At 53.2% G+C, this 21,509-nt stretch overlaps 1 protein-coding gene across 1 annotated transcript; it reads left to right on the top strand.

Annotated features, from left to right (window-relative positions):
- Positions 1–4,424: 4,424 nt before the first annotated feature.
- Positions 4,425–18,295, top strand: HPCAL4 (hippocalcin like 4). The gene is made up of 4 exons (XM_034754305.1): positions 4,425–4,606; positions 13,575–13,744; positions 14,593–14,808; positions 15,938–18,295. Exons 2-4 carry the CDS (start codon positions 13,583–13,585, stop codon positions 16,133–16,135), a joined length of 576 nt encoding a protein of 191 aa, XP_034610196.1. The 5' UTR covers positions 4,425–4,606; positions 13,575–13,582; the 3' UTR covers positions 16,136–18,295.
- Positions 18,296–21,509: the final 3,214 nt, after the last annotated feature.

Below are 21,509 nucleotides of genomic sequence, written 5' to 3'. Positions count from 1 at the left end.
TCTGCGTCCCTGTCTGGCTCCCAGCCCCAGCTCTAGGGGGTGGTGGAGGGCACAGACGGGGTAAGGGGGGGGGCACAGCACCCCTACTATAAAAATGTTCCAGTACCACTGGGCTTCGTAATCTCTTCATTGAAAATTGCTTCATTTTTTAAATATCCCAATGAATTGGACAGGGAAAGGCTGGGGTTAATGGGCTCTTTCCCCAGAAGTGTCACTTCTTTGCATCAGCAGTGACTAGTCTGAACTCGAAAGGCATTTCAAAGCCTCCAAGCATCCCACCTACACTAGCCAGTCCAGCGTCCTAAGCCTCTGGCAGGGGCTGTTCCCTAGAGTGGGCGGAGGAGGTCTCCAGCGCTGCAACGGGGGCATTCAGAGCTGATTGCTAAAGTAAGCCACGTGTTTCAGTGGGAGGCTTTCATACAAAGAGTCCCTCCCTGCCATGCTCTTCAGGATGGCCCCGTGATTATGGCACTAGCTAGAGACCTAGGTTCAATTATCTGCTCTGCCACTGCCTTCCTGTGTGACCTTGGGCAAGTTACTTAGTTACTCCATGCCTCAGTTTCCTCTCTGTACATGTAGATAACAGCACTGCTCTGCCTCACAAGGGTGCTGGGAGGATGAATGCAGTAAAGACATAAGTACTTTAAACCCTTTTCTGAAGGGAAGACCCCTCCAGACCCCTCCAGAGCAGGGTTGGTGACCAGTGTGGGAGACCGAGCAACGTCCCAGGAGAAAGCGGTACCCATCTGGTGTCTTGTGTGAGCTCATGCCGCAAAGCATTGTGGGACACAGTAGGAAAAATGCACAAAAGAAAGTTGTGTTGCGTCACATACGATGGCCTAAGCTCAGCCATGCTTGCTATGACCTTGGCTTTTTAGCGGAAGAGCTCCCTCTGGGCAGCTTAGTCTCCCACCCCATCCTGCTAGATCATGGCCCATGTCAACTCAGCTCTGTACACGCCCAGGAAACTGCTCAAGGCATGGGCCACACCCCCAACTCCTTATAGTGCAGAGACCCATGGGACTCTGGGACTTACCCCTCCAGAGTCCCAGGACCCCATTTGTCCACAGCAGTGGGCATATCCCCTATTTCTCCAGACGGTAGTGAGCTTTATTTGCCACAGAGCTAGCCTGATCAGTGAGGGCACCCTTATCTCTCAGGAGCACCGAACAATGCCAGCCGGCTCCCCGGTTTTTTTCATCCCCTCGGTCCATCTCCAGTCCCTCGCACGAGACACCATCTGCCTCATTTCTGCGAGAAGCCTCCCCCCGCAATGGATCCTCCCCGCTGCCGTCTCCAGCCAGAGGCCTGGAGCGTTCTCCTCTCTCCGTGGCGAGTCTTGTGGGCAGGTTCAGGTTTTCCCAGGCTTGTCCCTTTGGTGAGGTAGCTGCCCTGGGAGATCTGCAAGGGGTGCTCAATGCACGCTCTCAGCTGCCCCATTGTTTTGTACCCTACTTGTGGAGGGCACATTTCCACGTGACAGGAATGATCTCCACGGAGCCTTTCCTCTCCCCTGCCAGGTGGAGCTGCTCCCCCGTGACCACTGCAGCAGGGCCCCATTAGATATGGGCTCGGCCGCCCTGGGAACACACAGCAGCATCTGAGAAGTAAGGACACCAGGAGACGCATCCTCCTGTTGCTGGCAGTCGCCATGGAAACCATTCGCCTCTGTTTCTGAAATCAGTTGGTCTCACTGTTTTTTTTATCTGCAGACCTGCTCTTCCCCACAAAAGCTCCTCTCTCCCCAGGGCGTGAAAGGGGCAGGGCATGTCGTGGAGAACCCGTGTGTCCATCCTAACCTGGGCACGCTCCTCCCCCTGCTAAGGAAATGTTGAGCTACCCGCTGCCCTCTTAGCCTCCCCTCCTGCCAGCAGCATTTCAGTTCGGGGTTGGTTCCCCCTCACTTCCTGTCCTGCTCATCATTTTGGATTTCCTGAATGGGGGGTTGGGCTGGTATGGCTGCAGCGAGATGCCACGGTTAGAATATGTCATGGCACGGAGCTGTCTCCTTCAAAACTGGAGTTCCAGCGTTCTACCCAGTAGGGCTTTAAGGGGCAGGCCTGGAAGAGGAGACTGGAACGTGACTTAGACTTCCCTGGTGACTGAGACCAAATACATTCGTACGCCCAGACTTTCCTGCTGCTGGCAGTGCTGTCTCCATCACACCCCAGGTGGAGGGGGTCCTTGGCACAGCCCGGCACAAGTGCCAATGTAGGGTGACCAGACAGCAAGTGTGAAAAATCGGGATGGGGGTGGGGTAATAGGAGCCTATATAAGAAAAAGACCCAAAAATTGTCCCTATAAAATCGGGACATCTGGTCACCCTATGCCAACGATCTTATCCAAACCTCACTCCCCTGCGGATTTCCCTGCACGGCCCCTCCTTGTTCTGTGAGACGTCACGGTGGCTCATGATCCATCTCTCTGTATCCAAAGGATGCTGCATTTATTATTATCAACCCAGCTTTGTGGGTGGGCAGGACGCTTTACAGATCAGTGGAATATGACAGGCCCCAGCTCCGAACAAGCTCCAAGAACATGATTCGTAGGGGCCGAGCACCCAACTCTCTCTGACCTCCAGGGTGCTCAGTGCATGTCAGGATCACACACTAAATTAGCCCTAACTCACTAAAGGACAGCAGTAGGGCAGAGCCGGTGCTAGCCTATTGGGGGCCCTAAGCAGGAATATTCCACCCCGCAGTATTAAAACAGGCAAGTTCTTAGATTAAAAAGTGGATAGGTGGGGCCTTTCAGCTGCTCAGGGGCCTAAGCAGTTGCTTAGGCAATATCTATACTACAGACCTTACAGCTGCGCCACTGTAAGGTCATCTAGTCCAGTCCCCTGCACTCATGGCAGGACTAAATATTATCTAGACCATCCCTGAGAGGTGTTTGTCCAACCTGCTCTTAAAAATCCCCAGTGATAGAGATTCCACAACCTCCCTAGGCAATTTATTCCAGTGCTTAACCACCCTGACAGAAAGTTTTTCCTAATGTCCAACCTAAACCGCCCTTGCTGCAATTTAAGCCCATTGCTTCTTGTCCTATCCTCAGAGGTTAAGAAGAACAATTCTTCTCCCTCCTCCTTGTAACAACCTTTTATGTACTTGACATAGCGCCATCCACACCAGCACTTCTGTCGGTGAAACTTGTGTCAGTCATGTGTGTGTGTGTGTGTTTTCACACCCCTGACCGACAAAAGTTTTACCAACAAAAGTGCTAGTGTAGACATAGCCTTAGTCTGCTTATGTCTAGTGTCGGCTCTGCACAAGAGGAAGGGTGGATGAGCAGGAGTTATGTTTATTGTTATACATTCCTCACTAGACCCCTGGCCAGGACTCTGGGGCAACACCCCGAGACTCCATCCCAGACTTTATGCTGCACTCAGTGCATGAGGGGACAGGACTTTGGGCACATGCACAGGAATGATCAATGAAGTTCAGTCATCTATCTTGCTAGCAAGGCTCAGTGACTTGATATAAGGAGCTGCCTGTAAGTCGGGCCACAGGTGGGCTCCATGTTAGCCCCTCCTTGGATGATTTAATGCCATGTACCTGCAATGCAGGCCGAGGTGAGGGCAGTGCTGTTGGCTCAGGTGGAGATAGGGAGGTGGCCTGGCATGCGGGGTCAGGAGGACGTTCAGGCATGCAGGGGCTGGGAGGAGTGAAAGCGTGGAGCCTCACCCAGGCCAGGAGAGCGACAAGGCGAGCAGAACGGATAGAATCATAGACTATCAGGGTTGGAAGGGACCTCAGGACGTATCTAGTCCAACCCCCTGCTCAAAGCAGGGCCAATCCCCAGACAGATTTTTACCCCAGTTCCCTAAATGGCCCCCTCAAGGAATGAACTCGCAGCCCTGGGTTTAGCAGGCCCATGCTTGTCGGGGACCCCCCGGCGCTGCTTTTGGCAGAGCTAGGGGAGATGTCTGCGCCCCACGGCGGCACAGCAGCCCTGGGTGGCACGGGATGCTGCAGTGGGGCGGGAACAACAAGCAGGTATGGGGTAGCTGACAGGAAGCAGCTGCAGAAGAGCTCGGTGGGGGCTCGAAAGCTCGCCTCTCTCCCTCCCCAGAAGTTTGTCCAATGAAAGCTATTCCCCCCCCCCCCCCCTTGTCTCCCTATAACATCCTGGGACCTGCATCTCCCCCCATCCCACCATGCCCTTCTCCGGGAGAAGACAGAGCACAGGAGACCCCCTGTTAGCCTCGGAGCCCTGGGAGCAACCTCCCCCCTACTCAGCACCCCGCGAGGCCAAGCGCCCCACGCCCCTGAGCAAAGCGGGCTGGAGTCAGCCCAGCAGACAGGCAGCCGGGGATCACGCTCCTAGCCCCACCTGTAGCCCTCTGCTGACTGACACTCTCCTCGCCCAATCAGCCTGCCAGCAGAACCAATCCGGCTCCTCCCTTCTGAGCGGGGCGGGGCACATACTGATACAAGCCAGAAGGAGAAGCAGCTCCCAGGCAGATCAGGTGGGGGGACAGCAGGGCTCTCTTGGGTGCATGGGCAGGGAGCGTCTTCCTTCTCCTGAGACATCACACCTGGGGCTGACACCTCGCTGGGCCAGAGAGACAACGGCAGCTTCACCTGCATCCTAGTCCACCTCCAAGGTAAGAGGCACCTGGGGGGGTGAAAAATGCTCCGGGGGCTGCGACAGCCCCAGTGGCTTTGGGGAACAAAAGGGGGTTGGTAGAAATAAAATGGAGGTTTAGCAATAGCTGATGATCACACAATGTGTTGTGATTAAAGGGGGGGGAGAGTGGGTCTGATCACCCAGCTGGCCCTGTCATGTGGCCGGCTCTGCTCACCCCCTCTTCTGACCCAGAGCCCCTTGCTGAGTGAGCTGTATCTGGGGTGCCACAGGAGCTGGTCCCAGCCAGGTGTTGTACTAGTGGCATCTATTGCAAAGGAGTGTGTGTGTGTGTTTAAGTTGCTTCTCCTGAGGGAGCAAAGAGGCTGGGACTCTGGGTTCCTTGGTTACTGTGCCCTATGGGCTCCAGCTCAGAGCTTGCCCTGTGCTGGCATCACCCCAGAACGCTTGCTGCTCCTTCTGCAAAGTTCCCCACAGCTCTGGCAGTGGGTTTGGTGAGTGCAGCGCCTGGCTGGCAGGCACGGGGCGCCCTGCCTTTGGGAAAAGGCAGATGGGCAGGAGGAGGGGTATGGGTTGGCTCTCAGGAGGGGGCTGTTCTGCATTCAGCCCAGGGGAGCCTCCTAACACAACCTCAGTCAAAGACCCGTAAGGTCTTTGGGGAGACATGTGCACAGACACCCCTCTGTACCCCATCCCTTTGTTTGCCTCCAGCTAGCAGGTTTGTGCAGTGCAGCGAGGACCGTGTCGTGCTGCAGATCCCAGCAGCATGATTTTACGAGTGTATGTGGGGGCGGTGGGTTGGGGGGAGGGACTGTAAGGGTTGTTTTAATTTATGCTTTATTGTATGGGGGGGGCAGTAAGGGGATCATTCCTCCACATATACTAGAATGTGTATACAGGTGCTAGTTAGTTCTTATATGTACCAAAGCTTTAGATTCTCTCCCCCCAACCATAAAAGCAGCCATCTTGTCATTGCCGGTGGGAAGGCCCTGGTTTGGGAGGGGATCTCAGTGAGTCCCCTGAGGAACGATTTGGGTACGAGGTATTGTAAGTGGTGGCATTGCTATTCTGGAGGCCAGTGTCTGCAAAAAAACAGTCTGCAATCCAGAGTCCCATGTTTGGTCACAACAACAAGCCAGTTCCCCAGGGCTTCACCCACAGTGGGTCTTTTTCTCCCCCCCCCCCGTTCCCCACTGCCTGCAGCAGGTACCATGAGCCGCACGCAGGCAGCAGGGCACAGGGAGACTTGTTTCATCGAGATTCTGTTATCTTTTGACCAATCGGAGCTCTGGAGGCACGTGGGGTGGGTTCTCCTTATCTCGGCGAACCTTCCGAAAGTGCCATTGCACGACCGAGAACGAACACCGTAACGCACGCTCCAGCCCACGGAATGAAGGAGCCCTTTCCAAACTCCACCATGTGCCCACATCTTTGGATTGCACACGGTGTCGTGTGTGTCGAGGCACGCACCGTGCTGATCTGTGCACACGCACCAGGCAGACTGTCCACACAATGGAACGTACACGGCACACAAACCGGCTCTTACAATTCTGGGTCTTGCATCAATCTGTTGCTATGGTTCTGTAACTGTTAGTGCAGCAGCTTGGGTGGGGCCACGACCAATAATTCTACAGCTCCTTTCATCCCGCCCAGTCCCACAAGCAACCATGAACGTCTCCACTTAATCCCTTGTTCCACTGATCAAGATGTAATTTCCTGCCTCTGGGGTTCACTCCCCTTCCCTGCGCAAAAGGGAATTATCCCAGCCCGGGATGCCTTTTTATTCCCTGGCTCCTGAAGAGTGAACTAAATTGCATCAAATGGCGGCCTCAGAAATATGGCTTTAGTGTCCCTTCTCTACACATTCCCGTCTCGTGTGTGTACACCCACACACTCAACACTTGTACGCTCCCCTTTGCGCACACAATGGATATGAGTGCACAACCTGAATATGCACGTTCCTTATGTGTATGTAAGCTGGCTAGATATATTACATACCCAGGTGTTGTTGCACTCCTTACAGACCTACATGTGAAATGTCTTCCTGTCTGCCCAAACCCACAGGGCTGATCACATGCTGCTCCCAGAGCGCTGGCTCAGCTCCTACTGAATAGGGACCATGCAAATATCGCCCGTACCCTGGAGCATTCCTCACAACAGTTCTCATTGTTCTCTTATGCAAAGTGTGCCCACTCTGGCAGACATGGGAACCTCATTGTGTATCTACTGGGAAGGATTGTCCTTCCTGTCTCTGCACACTGGAGGGGATCCCTCAAGCCCAGCCATTTCCCTGCCTTTGAACCCACCCGCCCAGCAATCTTCTGCCTTTGTTCACAGCAATGGCTTTTGCACCAGGAAAACCCTGACTGCTTTAGGAACAAATGGGTTAATTCTCTATCAGTAGCAGAGCGGCCTGTGCCTAGACTCAATCAGGAACTTGTGGTGATTTGCAGAGGGACACAGTCCCACTAAATGGAAGGAAGGGGGACTCCAGGAGACCATCTCAGCCCCACAATCAGAGGGGCGGGGGGAGCAAAACAGCTGTATCCAAGGCCTTTCTCTGATGATCAGAATCCTAAATCTCTGCAGCAAGATGGGAAAACACAGAGAATGGAGAATTTCCATGCTCCACGTGAGTCCAAGAGAATAACTCCTGTGCTCTGGCTTCCTGTGTCTAGCAAATACACTTGCACCACATCTTTCAGCCCACAGCACTCTGCAGGTTTAAACTGATTTACTGGCTGTAGCTTGGGATCCTGTCACTTAGCTGCTGAAATGCAGCCACTTCTGGGGTGGAGCATAGCTATTGTGAAACAGCATAATTGCACCACAGTTTAGAGGGAAAACTGTGGCAGGGAAGCGTCTTCCCATTTTGCAGCTGGGGGAATTGGGGGCATGGAGAGGTGATGTGACTTGCCCAAGGCAGCCTGGCTGGAACTAGCACTGCAGTGTTCCTGGGTCCCAGACTTATGCTCTGGCCCCTGCTCTCAATTAGAGCTGCTGGGAGAATTAGAAGTGGGAAGAAAGGAATTGACCCAAGTCTGGTTTCAGCCAGGGCATGAGTTTAACACTGAGCGCGCTTGCTCTCTCTCGCGCACACCCACACACCACATCTCCTTCCCCCTCCCCCCCCAAGAAGCTGTACAATCTTTAATAGTAACAAGGAATTGGGACCTTGTTTTGCAAACAGCATGTGAAAAGGGGCGTCTCTAGCAGCAGCACCAAGCTGGGATACGTGACCAGTGTTGGCTCAGAAGAATCCGCATCAGCATGTCCTGCACCCTGGTGTTCCTGGGAGATCTCCCATCCAAGTGGTACTGGCCCAGGCCAGTCCGGTTTAGCACATGTGACCCTGTTAGGTCCCAGACCCAGGTCTGCAGGCTCGTTCGGCTTTCTGGAGAACAGATGCACTCCCCGTGGCCGTGGCTGTGACCCCTTGTTGTGAAATGGAGCTGGACTGTGAGGGTTGTTATGCAGGTTTTTAGGAAGACAGGTCGGTGAGCATGCAGCAGGGCCTCACGCATTTTTTCCAGCTCTGAACTTCTCAGGCTGAGTCTTGGCGTAAGAGTGGAGTGGGGATGGGGACACAGGGAGCTTCCCCTTGGAATGGACTTGTCTCTGACACTGCTGGTGCTGGCCATGGAGTGGGTGAAATCCAGCATTGCAGCACTTAATCTCATTCATCAGGACCAAAAGATTCCCCCCCCCTAAAATATGGGGCAGGCAGCTTTATGTGAGGGACCCAAAGATCTCAAAAGCCACGTCTCAGGGGACAAGCACTGGTGGGAGATGTAGAAGGAACCTGATTTTTGCTTCGACCTCCCAGTTGGGACCCCTAGCCATGATTTCCCTTTCTCCCCCCTCCCCTTCTCCCCCAAAAGAGAATGATTTAACCTTGGGGATTTATTTATTTACTTTGGCTGAAGCACAAAGGTCTGTGGAAGTAAAAGGCACAGGGGGGAAGAGTTGGCTGGTAGCTTCGGGGATGCTGCTACTGTTGGCAACCATCTCTCCACAGTGGAGCTGTCGCCATGGCAACCTCCTCAGCACCGGCTCCTATATGTACAAGAGTAATGAGGAGATTGTCCCTGCCCCCCTTCAGCGGGAGCACAAACAGAGACCTGCGTGAAGGGGGGTGGCTCGGCCTCGGTCCCCTCGCAGCTGCGCCTCCCTATGCCTGACCCGGGCAGGGATGTGTGAGACAGACCAGGAATTTGGGCAGTGTCTGCCCCACTTGGGCCTGGAGACAGTCCAGTGAGGGGAAGAGTGTAGAGGTGTTTTTGCGGGGAGGGGAAGCTGCATTGACATGCCCCTCCATTGTGTGCGTCTGGGAAGGGGCAAATGTGTTGCTTCTGCAGTGGGTGACATTGCAGGGATGGGGAGTCACTGCGGGGGGGGGGACAGTCTGCCAAAAATCAGGTCGGGGAGGGGAAATAGACAGAAAAGAGACCCAAGCTAGGGCAAGGCCAGCAAGGCCATGATGCTAAGTGCCCTCAGCTCCTGTTGATGTCTGCGGCAGTTGAGACCCTCGGGGATGCTGAGAAGGATTGGGATGGGTGCAGTTGGTGAGTGATGCTGGCTGCAACTGTTCTGGGCTGTGGCAGGGTGGGGGCCATCAGGGAGTGGGGGAGCTCCAGGAAAGCAAAGCTGGGAATTTCTAAACTGGGGTTCTTGAAACGTCCGCACTCTGCTTAGAGATCCTTCTGCTTTGTCTAAGCAAAATGCCCATGGCAGAGCAAGAGCCCCAAGGCTGTGGCATCGTTCTAGCCCGTTCCTGCAGTAAAGGTGGGGAGGTGGGCACCAGGCAGGATACAAACCCTAAACTCCACCCGCAGAGTGGGGGGGAGCAGTAGCTGAGTGGCTTGGTGCATTTAGACCCTGAGGGAGAGCGCCCCCCAGAGGAGATAAGGGAATCTGCATTATACAGTGTCCTGAGTGGGTCCCTGCCTGTCACTAGCAGCAGGTCTGATTCCAACCAGTAACTCTCTGGGATCGGCTCTGAGCTTGGAGATGAAATGTTAGTGCCAAGCACGCAGTTGCTGGTGTTCTGCCTTCTGTTCCCAGATGGTGCCCCAGAGTCCCATAATAAAATCCCCATGTCTTCAGTCCCGTTCCCCTCCCCCCCCACGTCAACCTCTGGCCCATGTGTGTGGGAGCAAAATCCACCTCGGCTGAGAAACCTGCTGAGGTTCAAGGGGTGATTTAAAGATAAGGGCTAGGTAGAGCTTACACTCTTCCAGGAGCCGGCTTCTCCCCCTCCAGCAGTTCTCCACCATGCTTCATTGGGAGAGAGTGAGTGGGTGAGCAAGGTGGTGGCTGAGGTGAGATGTTGGCCTAGTGTAATTGGGAACTTCTCCTCTTGTTCAGCAATGGGGCAGCCCCTTGTGCCATACGGGGGGCGGGGGGGCATCCGAAATCAAAGGCCCCAGTGACATCTCCTCTCCCAGGCCCTGAGCTGGCTGAAGGTTAAACTTGCAGATCTAGACGCCTACATTGATTGTCTCCGATTGCTCAATGCCGAGAATCACTGGAGGAGAACACCGCAGCAGGGGACTAGATGCCTGACACACCTTCTCTTGTGCAGGGTGGGACGGTCCCTCCACCAGCTAGCTCTGCTTACAGGACGAGCGCTCTTCCTGCATGCCTGATTCTGCGTCCTGGATACCGTGCAGCCATTAACATCTGCACCAAGAGACTAGACCACTGGCTTGTGATCCCAAACAAGGTTGGCACAGCCTCTGATCTTCACTGAAATCCATGGCCAAACTTCTGTTGATTGCACCGAGGCACTTATCAGCTCAGTCACTTCTGCAGACAGATGGTTGCAGGTTCAAGTCCCACCCTGTGACTTGGGCTTGGAACTAATAGAGAAGCAGGAGGAAGGCGCTGTGCTGCTGACACCTATGCTAGGAAGGAGCATCATTTATTTGTGAGCATTTTGAGACTGTCATCAGTGACAGTCTCTATCTCTTATCTTGGGGCAAGGAACAAGATGTCCTGGGAAACCCAGGAAAGGACAGTACAGGAAGAGGCAGGCATGGAGGGGGAGACAGAGAGGAGTGCCAAAGCAGATGTCTATAAATCACTTGCACTTAAAGTGCCACATTTTGGAAGATGCATCAAACTGAGATCTGGGCTTGTCTGTTCTGGTCTGTCTCCTGATGAACTTAAACATCCAATTTTCTTTAATTTTTTTTTAAGCGTACAAGGTAACACCAGTGTCCTCCTGGCCAACCATCTGCCATTGGATTAAACAGCAAATAACGACCCAGGCTGTGTGGGAGCGATTGCTGAAAACGAGGCAGATTCTTTCTTTGCCGAGGCAGTGCCTGACTTGCCAGTATTTTGCTTCTCGGTGGGCCGTGGGAGAGCCTGGGCATGAAAGCAAGTGCTATTTTATAAAGGGCCGACTGATGCAGACAGGCAAATGTCAGAGCTGCCCCGGCAGCACCTTTGACATAATGACATCCACAATACTGCGGCCCAATGTAACACGCTTGCTAAATGTCGCCCTCTGCTGGCTAGAGCACAAAGGATGAGAGCCTACTGCTGCTTGTTCATGGATTTACTCCCTTTTTGCTCAAGTGGTAGAGGTATCTGCCTTAGAATTGAAAGTCTTGGGCTCTGTCTTGGGACCTATGTCTGGGGGTGTTGTGCTAGGAATGACCTCTTTGGAGCACCTGTACCCTCTCCTCTGCTCCCTAGTTAACCTCCCACAGTGGGGGGTTTGGCATCCATCGCTGGAATTCATTAGACACTGGTTTCCCCACTCAGGAATTCATCACAGTAAATACTTTGCTGTTATATTGCAGCTGTCATATAAGAATCTCAAAGCATTTGTCAGGCACTCATTAAGACTAACAGTGCTCCACTTGGAGAGGTATAACAACTGTTCTATACATGGGAAAACTGAGGCACAAAGGCTGACCTATGACTTGCCTGAGCTTGCAGGTCAGTGCAGAGTCACGAATAGAAGTCAGAAATCATGCCTCCCTACTCTGACCACAGCAAACAGCACCAGATTATTATCTATAGCTACTCAAATATTTTCCTGCAGCCCTCTTTGTTCCCCGAGGATCAAGTCTATTGACACTTGCATCAGGAGGAAAAAGCAGCCAGCCTTATGTGGAGAAGAGAGGTGTGTTCTGGGTGGGGAGATGTCTCAAATTCCTCCCTATATCAGTGCTGGCAACACTCCACTATCTGGAATTCTTAGATGTGGCCAAGCACACGCCTATTGGACTAAAAGGTGGATCGGTCTGTCTGAGCTAAGTAATTGGGGCGGGGGCGGACGGACCCTCAGGATTGCCAAACCCAAACATTCAAAAATCACAAACTGTGACTTAAAAAAATCCCAAGTTTAGAGAAAAAACTTGAGCTTCTGTTTCTTTGCTTTCTTGGTTCCGAGCTTCTTGGGCTACGCTCAAGTGACACTTTTCAAGCTCTTCCTCTGTCTCCATGAGGGCTAGAAACGTACTCTTTAAAAACCCAGAGATTCTTCTTTTTTCACGGGACTGCAGGCACCAGGGCTTCAAATTCAACCTCAAATATCAGGAGAGTAGTGCGCAAGTGTGAGGTGAGACTGTTCCAAAAACATCATCTTCTACCTCCTGGTGTCTAAAAGCTGGGGGTGACACCACCCCCAAAACACTGACAAGGGCTCCCCTGGGCTCTGCTCCACCCCTTTCATTTCCTCTATGAATACTAATTTATTTAACCCTTCATAGCCCAGACCACCGAATGCTCTGATTTCACAGCTTTGGTGCTCTCTCTTGCGTGCGCTCTTGCTCGCTCTCTCCTTCTTTGAAGCATTTTTATGGAAAGACCCCTTCCCTTGCTGCAGCTACCACTAGCCCCCTGCTCCTGCTCCCCCATATGCATTCCAGCCTTGCCCAAGCACTGAGTGAAAGCTGGCTGTCTCTTGGCCAAGAGACATTCTTAGAACCGACTGTGTCGGATGATTGCTGGAGGCTTCCTTACTAAGCCGATCTGATGCCTTCCTGACTCCATCCCCAGAGGTGTGTGCTGGAGCGCGTGGCATTAAGGTGCCCTATTCTCTTGCTACCTGGTGACCGGTTTGGCCTGCTACAGCCATGGGGAAGAGAGGAAAAGGGTTCCCAGCTGCTACTGCAACTCCCTGGCAGTGAGACGGGTCCTCAAAATTCCACCCCGTCGTGCTGCTTTCGAGGGGGGCCTATGACATCATCCCAGGAAAAACTCCGAACAAGATGATTCTTAATGGCCTTGCGACTCCAGCAGGAGTCAATATTGTGAGCCTTCTCAGTTGCACCGGAAGCTATCTTACATTGTGGCAGGTGCCATGAGACGGAGTCACTGGGCGCTGAGGTTTTACTGGCCATGAGGGCAGGTGCCAATGACTGGTAGGTGGGGTGTTGGCCAAGGTCTGTCTCATGGTGTCCAGACAAGACTTGAAAAGTGAGTGGTGTCAGATGGTGCTCTTGAGATCAGCTGTTAAGTCTCCTCTCTGTAGGAGCCAGGGTGGCCCTAGTCACACATGCTACTGCAAGTGTGGCTGGTTAAGGCCCAAAGAGACGTGGTGAGTATGGAAACATCCACCCCACAAACAACCCCACTGAGTGGTGGGGAGGGTAGGCCGATCTTCTCAGGGCTTTGATCTGTGTGAGAGGTGGCTAGTGAGTCATATTCATCAGTCACAGGCTTTTCCAGTAGCGTTTCTATCTCCTCTGAAACATTGGTAATATTGATACTTGATGCTTCCAAGACCTTTGACAATGTCAGTGCTCTGTACAACGCTTAACTAGCGAACTCTCCCATACACCCCCATGAGGCTGGTCAGCATGATTACCCTCATTTTGCAGAGAGGGAGCAGGGGGAAACCGAGGCACGGAGATGAAGAGACGTGTTAGTGGCACAGTTGGGAAGGGAGTCCAAGAATTCCTGTCTCTCAGCCATCTCCCCAACATGGTCAGTACTTCAGCATTGAGGAACTGTGCTGTTCTTTCCAGAGTCAGTGATGGGAAAACACAACAGTAAACTGGCCCCCGAGATGCTGGACGACCTGGTGAGAAGCACAGAGTTCAGTGAGCAAGAGCTAAAGCAGTGGTACAAGGGCTTCCTGAAGGACTGTCCCACCGGTATCCTCAACCTGGATGAATTCCAGCAGCTCTACATCAAGGTACAGGGGAGGGAAGAAGATGGTCAGTGTTTGGTGGATGGGGGCAGGCGCTGAGTAAGCTGCCGGGAACCATGGGGCTGCGGCTGTTTAAAAGGCTGCATTTGGTGACTAGCTGAAACCACTAACTCACCTGGGTGAAGGTAGTGCTCGACCAGCCAGAGGTCAAGAGCACCATTGAACTGCCCCGTTCACTGCTGGTGCTGGCCGGACCCTGAGAGAGCTTTATGGTTAGGATGAAATTGGGACTCGCTGCTGGCCGTGGCTGGCACAGCCCAGCCTGAGGGATGGATTGTTATTGCAAAGCTCTAGTAGATCTCCCTCTGCTAGCAGGATCCTAGGCTGGAGCCACAGAAGCCCCTGACCGTGCTCTAAGCTACCGAATGTTTGATTGTTCCTTCCAGGTCCAATCAGAGCAAGAACCTAACCTCCTGCCCCTAAAACCTTCCTTGCTACCCTCTATCTGCAGGCTGAGCCATGCCCTGAATTTGTCTCCTGGAGTATGTGATTGCCCTGGTGTTTCCCACGCCCCTTTCTCTGCAGTGATAGAATGTGGCCATATTCAGAGTGGCCCCCACACTATAGTAAGAGGCTTAAGAAGTTCTCTAAAGTTCTTGGTTCGGCCAGGCCTTCACAGATTTGTGCCTAGAATCAAATAGGTCCAAATCTTACTCCTCTCCCCCCCCCCCCCGGCTGTTATCTCTAGGTTGATGCCCTATACTTTATCTCTCTGTTAGAAATACTGATTCTGTATGTATCTGTCTCTAAGCAGCAACAAATCCCATATGCTCCCTTGCACCACCGGTCCTCTATCTCTCCAGATCTCTTACTAGCCTCTTCTCGCCCTGCAGTTTTTCCCCTATGGAGATGCTTCCAAGTTTGCCCAGCACGCCTTCCGCACATTTGATAAGAACGGCGATGGGACGATCGACTTTCGGGAGTTCATCTGTGCCCTGTCCGTCACCTCCAGGGGAAGCTTTGAGCAGAAGCTGAACTGGGCCTTTGAGATGTACGACTTAGATGGAGACGGGAAGATAACCCGCTTGGAGATGCTAGAAATAATTGAGGTATTGGAATGCCCTGGCCTCTCGGTTTCTGTGAAGACAGTGGGGTCAAAGATGCTGCAGTGGGCTGGTTCTGATCATTAGCCCCAGCACTGATGGGAGGCTGGAGGGCGGGACCAAGCGACTAGAATAGATGCCCCTTCAAAAAATTTGCAGCTCACGGGTGTCCAAACTCAAAAGCAACTCCAGTATAAACCAAGCCCCAAACCATAGGTCCTAAACACCCTTGGCCCCTAGTGGTAAATCCATCTCCCCCGGAGCATTAGCCCTGCTCTCCCCTTCCTAAGTCCCCGTGCTCGATCACAGAATCACCTCTGGCAATGAATGCCCTGCCTCAGGTGCAGACTGGGCCCTGAAGCCATGCCGGGCCACATCTGCTGGCGTTAATTGATGCAGCTCTGTGCTGACTGGAATGGCACCAGGTTACGTCCGCAGACAGTCTGGCCCACAGTCACTGCAGCAAGGGAAAAGAGACCAGCGCGTGGGTATGTCTACTCTGCAGCCCAGGGTGTAACTTTTGGCGCGGGTGGATCTACCTGCACTAGCACACTGCAAAATAGCTGTGTAACCATGGCTACGTGGGTGGTGGTCCAGGGTAGCCACTTGATGCAATCACACCTGTCCCCTGGTATGTACTTTACTTTTTAAAGCACACTAGCTCAATGCAAGCTAGTGCAGGTGTACTATAGACCTAGCCAGGGGGGTGTCTCTACGCTGCGGTCAGTAAGGTGTGACTGCAGCGTGTGTGGACTCACCTGAGCTAGATCAAAGCTAGCTGAAGGAACAGCAGCAGCATGGGTGGGCAGGTAGGTAGGTGGGCAGGCAGGGCTTCAGGTGAAGGGGTGGCGTGTAGCCTACCCATTAATCCAGTTAGCATGGCTAACAGTAGCTGTGTGCCTAGGAGGCATGGGCTAGCAATCCAGTACAAGCCTATGTCTCCCTGTGCTGTGCTATTGTTATCCAGCTAGCAAGAGTTAAAGCGAACATGGGTACACCTCTCTGTTCTATAACCACCCCTTCACTTGCTGTGTGGACCCGCTCAGCCCTGCCCCCGCTAGCATGGTGTTACCGCCGTGCAGAAGGGGCCCTCCTGGGCACTTCACCCCTCTTCCCTCTGTCCTTCATGCCTCAGGCCATTTACAAGATGGTGGGGACGGTCATCATGATGAGAATGAACCAGGACGGGCTGACGCCCCAGCAGCGGGTTGACAAGATCTTCACCAAGATGGACAAGGACAAGGATGACCAGATCACCCTGGAGGAGTTCAAGGAAGCTGCCAAGAGCGACCCCTCTATTGTCCTCCTCCTGCAGTGTGACATGCAGAAATAGAGTTTCCCCGCAGACTCCAGCTGGACTGCCCAAGGCCGCGTGCCCCAGCATACCGGTTACTGCCCTCCCCACAACCTCCACCCAGCCCCTGCTTCCCAGAGCTGTGCACTCAGCTGCCTGGGGCGGAGTTCATTCTGCTTGCAGCCTTCCACTTCCTAAACTCTACATCCCACTCCCCGAGCCCCGCTGAAGGGACTGCCTGAGCCACGTGCCATGTTAGAACCCCCCCCCCCCAAAATCCCTGGAGTGTGTTCAACCCCACAGCCCATCCCCTATGGATCCATCCTGGGATCACACTGCCAGGAGCGCATCTGCTCCTCTTTCCCTGCCTAGCCCCCAAGACCAGCTTAAGCCTCCTCCGTATTTAAATCCCCTTTCCCGCCCCCCGAGCCCTGAAGTGGCCTGTCCAAGGCAGTGTTCACCCCATAACCAACATCAAGCCTTCTGGCTCCCCCAAAATGCTGCTTTCTCATCCCTAGTTCCAATTCCTATAGCCCCAACTGGGCTGTTTGAAACCAGCGAATTTCCCCCCCCCCATTAAACCCGATTCCTGGTGATGCCCCAAACTAGGCTGTTGCAGTGCCCCTGGCTGCCAGTCGGACCGTCTCTTCCCTCCCCCACACGACGTACCCCGTCTATGGAGCCCCAAATTGAACTAGCCAGAACTGGGCCCTGACGATAGCTCCTGAGCTCAGAGCCTTGGGCCCCAATCCTTAGCCTCACAAGAGAGTTGCTGTCCTGCAGTCTCGGCCTCTCCTTTCACTGCTGTCAGCAGCCAGCCTTGGTTGCCGGGCTCCCATAGGTGAGGCACTTGGGGCATTGTGAAATGTTTAGAAATAACGGATTCTGCTGCCTCTTTCCATGTGGTCTAGCTGTGAAGTCCCAGAGTGCCACGTTCTGTCTGGCTAACGAGGAACATTGTGGAGCCAGCAGCTTTGGGGTTCAAATGCGTTTTCATGCACCTCTTTTCTCATCTTGCCATTAATCTATATTTAAGCTGCCCCCTCTGCTCCCCAGGCCAACCAGAAATCAAGGCAACCCTTGAATACAGGTGTTCTCAGTGGGCTAAGGAAGGAACTATTGATGCTGGATGCTCCCGTCAAAGGCAGCCCTGAAGTCCAACCATTGCTCATGTAATTTCGAGAGTCCCTTTTCCTGTTGCCCTGGCATGTTGGGGCTGGTCCCGTGTTCAAATGGCTCTTGTCTGTCTGGGTCTGAGGGAGGCCAGAGCTGAGTAGACGTCTCGCTGTTAACATGAACACCCACTACGGACGTTAGTGCAGGTTCGTGGAAGCGAGTTCCTTGTGATTTGGGTGGGGTGGGTTTGTGTCGTTAATGGTAGGTGCAGGCTTTAGACCTCTGCTGTGGGTGGAATACAGAGATTCTGCCCATTGGTGGCCTTGCTAGAGGTGGGTATTTTCTGGCTTAATCTCCTCGTGGCAGGAAGAGTCTAGGTCAGTCTAGTTTAGTTGGAAGAGACTGGCTTGATTCCTGTTCTTTGAGTTCTGGGTGTCGCTTCTGCCCCCAAGAGCAGCAGGGCAGAGGGACAACCCGCAGCACGGGACAGAGTGCCATGCATTGCTTGGCACTTATGTGACCTTTGCAGCTGGGTGGCAGTGTTGACTCTCTGCAGCGGCATCCCATCTGGAGAGGGTATAAAGTGAGGGGTGGGTTGAGGGGGAAGATAGAAGGGACTGTCTAAAGCTGGGCGACAACATCACGGGTGTGATGGGGTGAGATCTGATGTGAGTCTGGGTCAGGGATGTTCTCCGGGGAAAAAATCTCAACAGGCAGAGGGATGGCGGTGGAGGGTAGAGAGAGAGGGATGGTGGCGGGTTGTGGGAGTGACATGGGGGAGCAACAGAATAGTTGGGATCAGGTGGTGGTTGTGGTCTCCACAAGGACCTATCCAGCCCGGGGGGTTGTTTCGCAGAGTAGGTTTGAGGGCCTGGGAGTGATTTAATATGAGACATTTTTAACTGCATCTCCCCTCCCCAGCCTGCCACCTCTGCCCTTCTCCAACCCCGGGACAGTTGTTTGTTCACAGATGTGTATCTAGTCTGCTCATTGTGGTTTTGATTATTGTAATAACTGTTAGGAAGCCGTGGAGTTGTTTATATATTTTTTTAACTGAAAAATAAAATGTGTCCCACAAGGGTTTCCACGGAGCAATTATTGGTGATGCCCGGGCAGCGTAACCGCCTCTAGATCACCCATTCGCCTGCTGCAGTAATAACCAACATCAGCTTGGTTTCTCCCATGGCTTTTGCTTCTCAATAGTTGACAAAATTCTGACAACTGCACTCCAGCCTGTTGTCCATTCCTGCCACTGCTGTGCATGCTGGGATGGGCCATTCCACCTGGAGTGAGACTGATGAAGGATTTGTGGAAAGGACCAGGCCCGAGAATGTTACGTGACTCCTCCTAGAATCATTGTTGGGTTCTTCCAGCCCCAGGAGCTGCAGCCAGTTACAGGCCTGAGGTGAGGAGGTAACAGAGGTGAGAATCCTTAACTCCATCCAAGAGAGGGAGGTGGGTTGATGTGGGCAGCAAGAGATTTCTCGCTAGACACCCCCCAAAGAACTCGTCCAATGTCCCGAGTGATTAGCTTGGGTCACAGGACTCTTCAGATATCCTGGGGACCTGCACATCCTGGCCTGGGAAGCTATCTTAGATAAAGCTGATGGGCTCACCCCTGCCCCGTGAATAAGGTTAGTGGCAGCTGAGTGGAAAGGGGACCGTCTCTTCCCTCAGGCAACTTCACCCACTTTGTTTGCTTTGGCGTTCAGTATGTGGATACCCTGAATGTGGGGGTTGAAATGCCCCTGAAAACTCTGAGCAAACATTTACACACACACACACCCCCCCCCCAAGGCTCCTGGTTTTATCTCCATCCCAGCCAAAGCATCACCCTGGCTGTGGATGAACCTGGTTTCCACTCTCTGGCAGAGCCCTGCATGGTGCCTGCTACAAAGGCGAATGTAGGGCCAGATCCTGCCCCTTCCTTGGTGGGCGTAGAGCCTCGTCCCCAAAGGGGACGTCTATAAAAACCCCACTGCCCCAAGAGTCAGCGCTCAGGGCCATTTACACAGGCTCAGGCTTTGGGGCTAAACGTTGCCGTGCAGACATTTGAGCTTGGGCTGGAGTCTGGGCTGAGGCCCATCCACCTTGTGGGGTCCTAGATTCCACGCTCCAGCCCAAGCCCAAATCAATGTCTACACTGCAATGTTTAGCCCCAAGCTCCAGGACCTCCAGCCTTTGCTGTGCTGTCCCACTGGTCCTTTACTGCAATGTAGCTGGACCTAAAGAGACTTCTGGGGAGCCAGCTGCTTCAGGGCGTGCTCCAGAGGGGCCTGATCCCCCTGAGCAGGGGGAGTGCAGGGCTTGGACAGCACCTAGCCCAAAGGGCCCCTCAGGCCCTACTGTAATTAACATGATTAGCAATTAAGGGCTGGGCTGTCGCTGCAGAATCCCAAATCCATTGTGTGTGTGTGTGTGTGTGTGTGTGTAACATCACTGTAGCTATGGGTTGCTGTGCATCTCTTGGCAGATGCTCTGGAGGGGCTTGGAGGGGGGGTGGGGTAGGAATTGTATTCCCCAGCCTACCTGTGCACAAAACCCATTCACTCAGCCTTATGAAGGGGGTGTGGGGAAGGTGTAGAACCTTGAGTTGCTGGGGCTGTGAGGTACAAAGGATCAGTCCCCACCGCAGCTGCTTAGTACTGGTGCAGGGCAGTTGCTCGGCGGGAGTGGAAGCACACAAGTTTCTTGGTCAGTTGCGTGGGGCTAGTTGCACAGCCCGGAGCTCTTGCAGAACAAGGCTGAGCGTGCCCGTTACCCCGCTTTCTGCTCTAGTGAACTCTGCAGGAGTGTTTGGGAGAGGGATGGTGATGGCCCAAAGGCCACTCAGTCAACTATTAAATTCCTTAAAGGAAAAATGAGTGGTGCATCAGAGATCGGGGTGGGAGGGGAGGCTTTAAAATAAGGTCTCGATGAGTGTTTGAACGGAATTCGGCCTGGGCCCTGCTGTAGCACCGTTGCCCAGTAGTCATAGTCTGTTCTTCACATTTTAATTGTACAAACTGAAGCACAGGGACCGTGGGCGTTCTCTAAAACCAGAGCATGAAGCGGTGGCAGAGCTGGGCCTCGACCCCCACCACTAGATCAGCATTTCCTCTCCGTGTCACCTCTGCCCTGCTCCATGCGGGTGAGCACCGCGGGTAGAACTGTCCCAGAGCTGCAACTTGATTATGTATCTACCTTCTTCATGCTGGATTCTGCCTTGGCCCCAGAGGCTCCCAAACTTTGCAGCAGCCAGAGCTGTCCTGGCAGCTTGCGGCCTCCTCCAAGTGCCACACCCACATGCCCATATGCCATGTTCACAATGGGTACAGCTTGTACCAAGTTATCGCAAAGCCTGGGCTCTGCTTTGCACTGCTGTGTAGGTCTGGAATGTGACGTGAGCTCTGGCTTATCCTGAGCGCATGATGCAAACAGCCCTTCGACTGTACTTTCCCCTGGCTCTTGCTTTTCTATTCATCAACAAGGAATCCCCTTCCCAAGCTGAAGATCCTAGAAAATGAGGAGATGCAAGAAGCAATAACAAAGCGGTGCAATGTGTGAAAATTCCTGCCTTTTATATTTGTTCCTCTCATGAGCAGTGCCAGAATGGGACCAGACATGTCTCCAAATCCCTTGTTCTGAGGGGATGGTGCAGCATCCTCCACCTGGGAGATGTTTTGATGACCTCTTATGATCAGCTATTCCAAGAGGCCAGGGTACCACTACCACCTCCATATTCTGTTTCAGCTGCCAATGTTCTTACAGAGCAAAGAATTGGGTAGATGTAGTTCCTCCACTCTCATATACCACCTGGCACAACAGCCGAGCCCAAGCGTAGCCATCAGCTTGGTTCCCTATGATGATTATTACAGTAGTGCCTGGGGACCACCCGAGAATGGAGTCCCATGGTGTTTGTAGAGTACCTCGCACAGGGTGAGAGAGTCCCTGCCTTCAAGATTTTACAGTCTGAGCTGGGTCCAGGGCTGTAGCATGACTTCCCATGCCCAATCCCTCTTCCAGTCAATTTCTCCATGTAGACAATCCCTGAAACAGCTATTCCAGAATAGCTCCCTGTGTGGACACTCTACTCTGGAAGAAGTGTCACTTGATTCTGGAATAATTAGTGTTCTTCTAAAGCAGAGTAATCCATGGTGGAATAAAATCCCTTTTATTCTGCGGTAGAGCATCCACATACGGAACTACTGCAAATAGTCTATTCCACAGGGACTATTCTGGTCAGTTTCCCCATGCGGCCAAGCCCGCTACAGCTTTAACTCCTGCTCCTTCACCCAGCCTGAGCAGTGCTCCCGTC

The sequence above is a fragment of the Trachemys scripta genome, chromosome 20 (genome assembly GCF_013100865.1).
Source record: "Trachemys scripta elegans isolate TJP31775 chromosome 20, CAS_Tse_1.0, whole genome shotgun sequence".
Lineage (NCBI taxonomy): Eukaryota > Metazoa > Chordata > Testudines > Emydidae > Trachemys > Trachemys scripta.
Note: the sequence above shows the minus strand (reverse complement) of the source record. Positions and strands in the feature narration are given on the sequence as shown.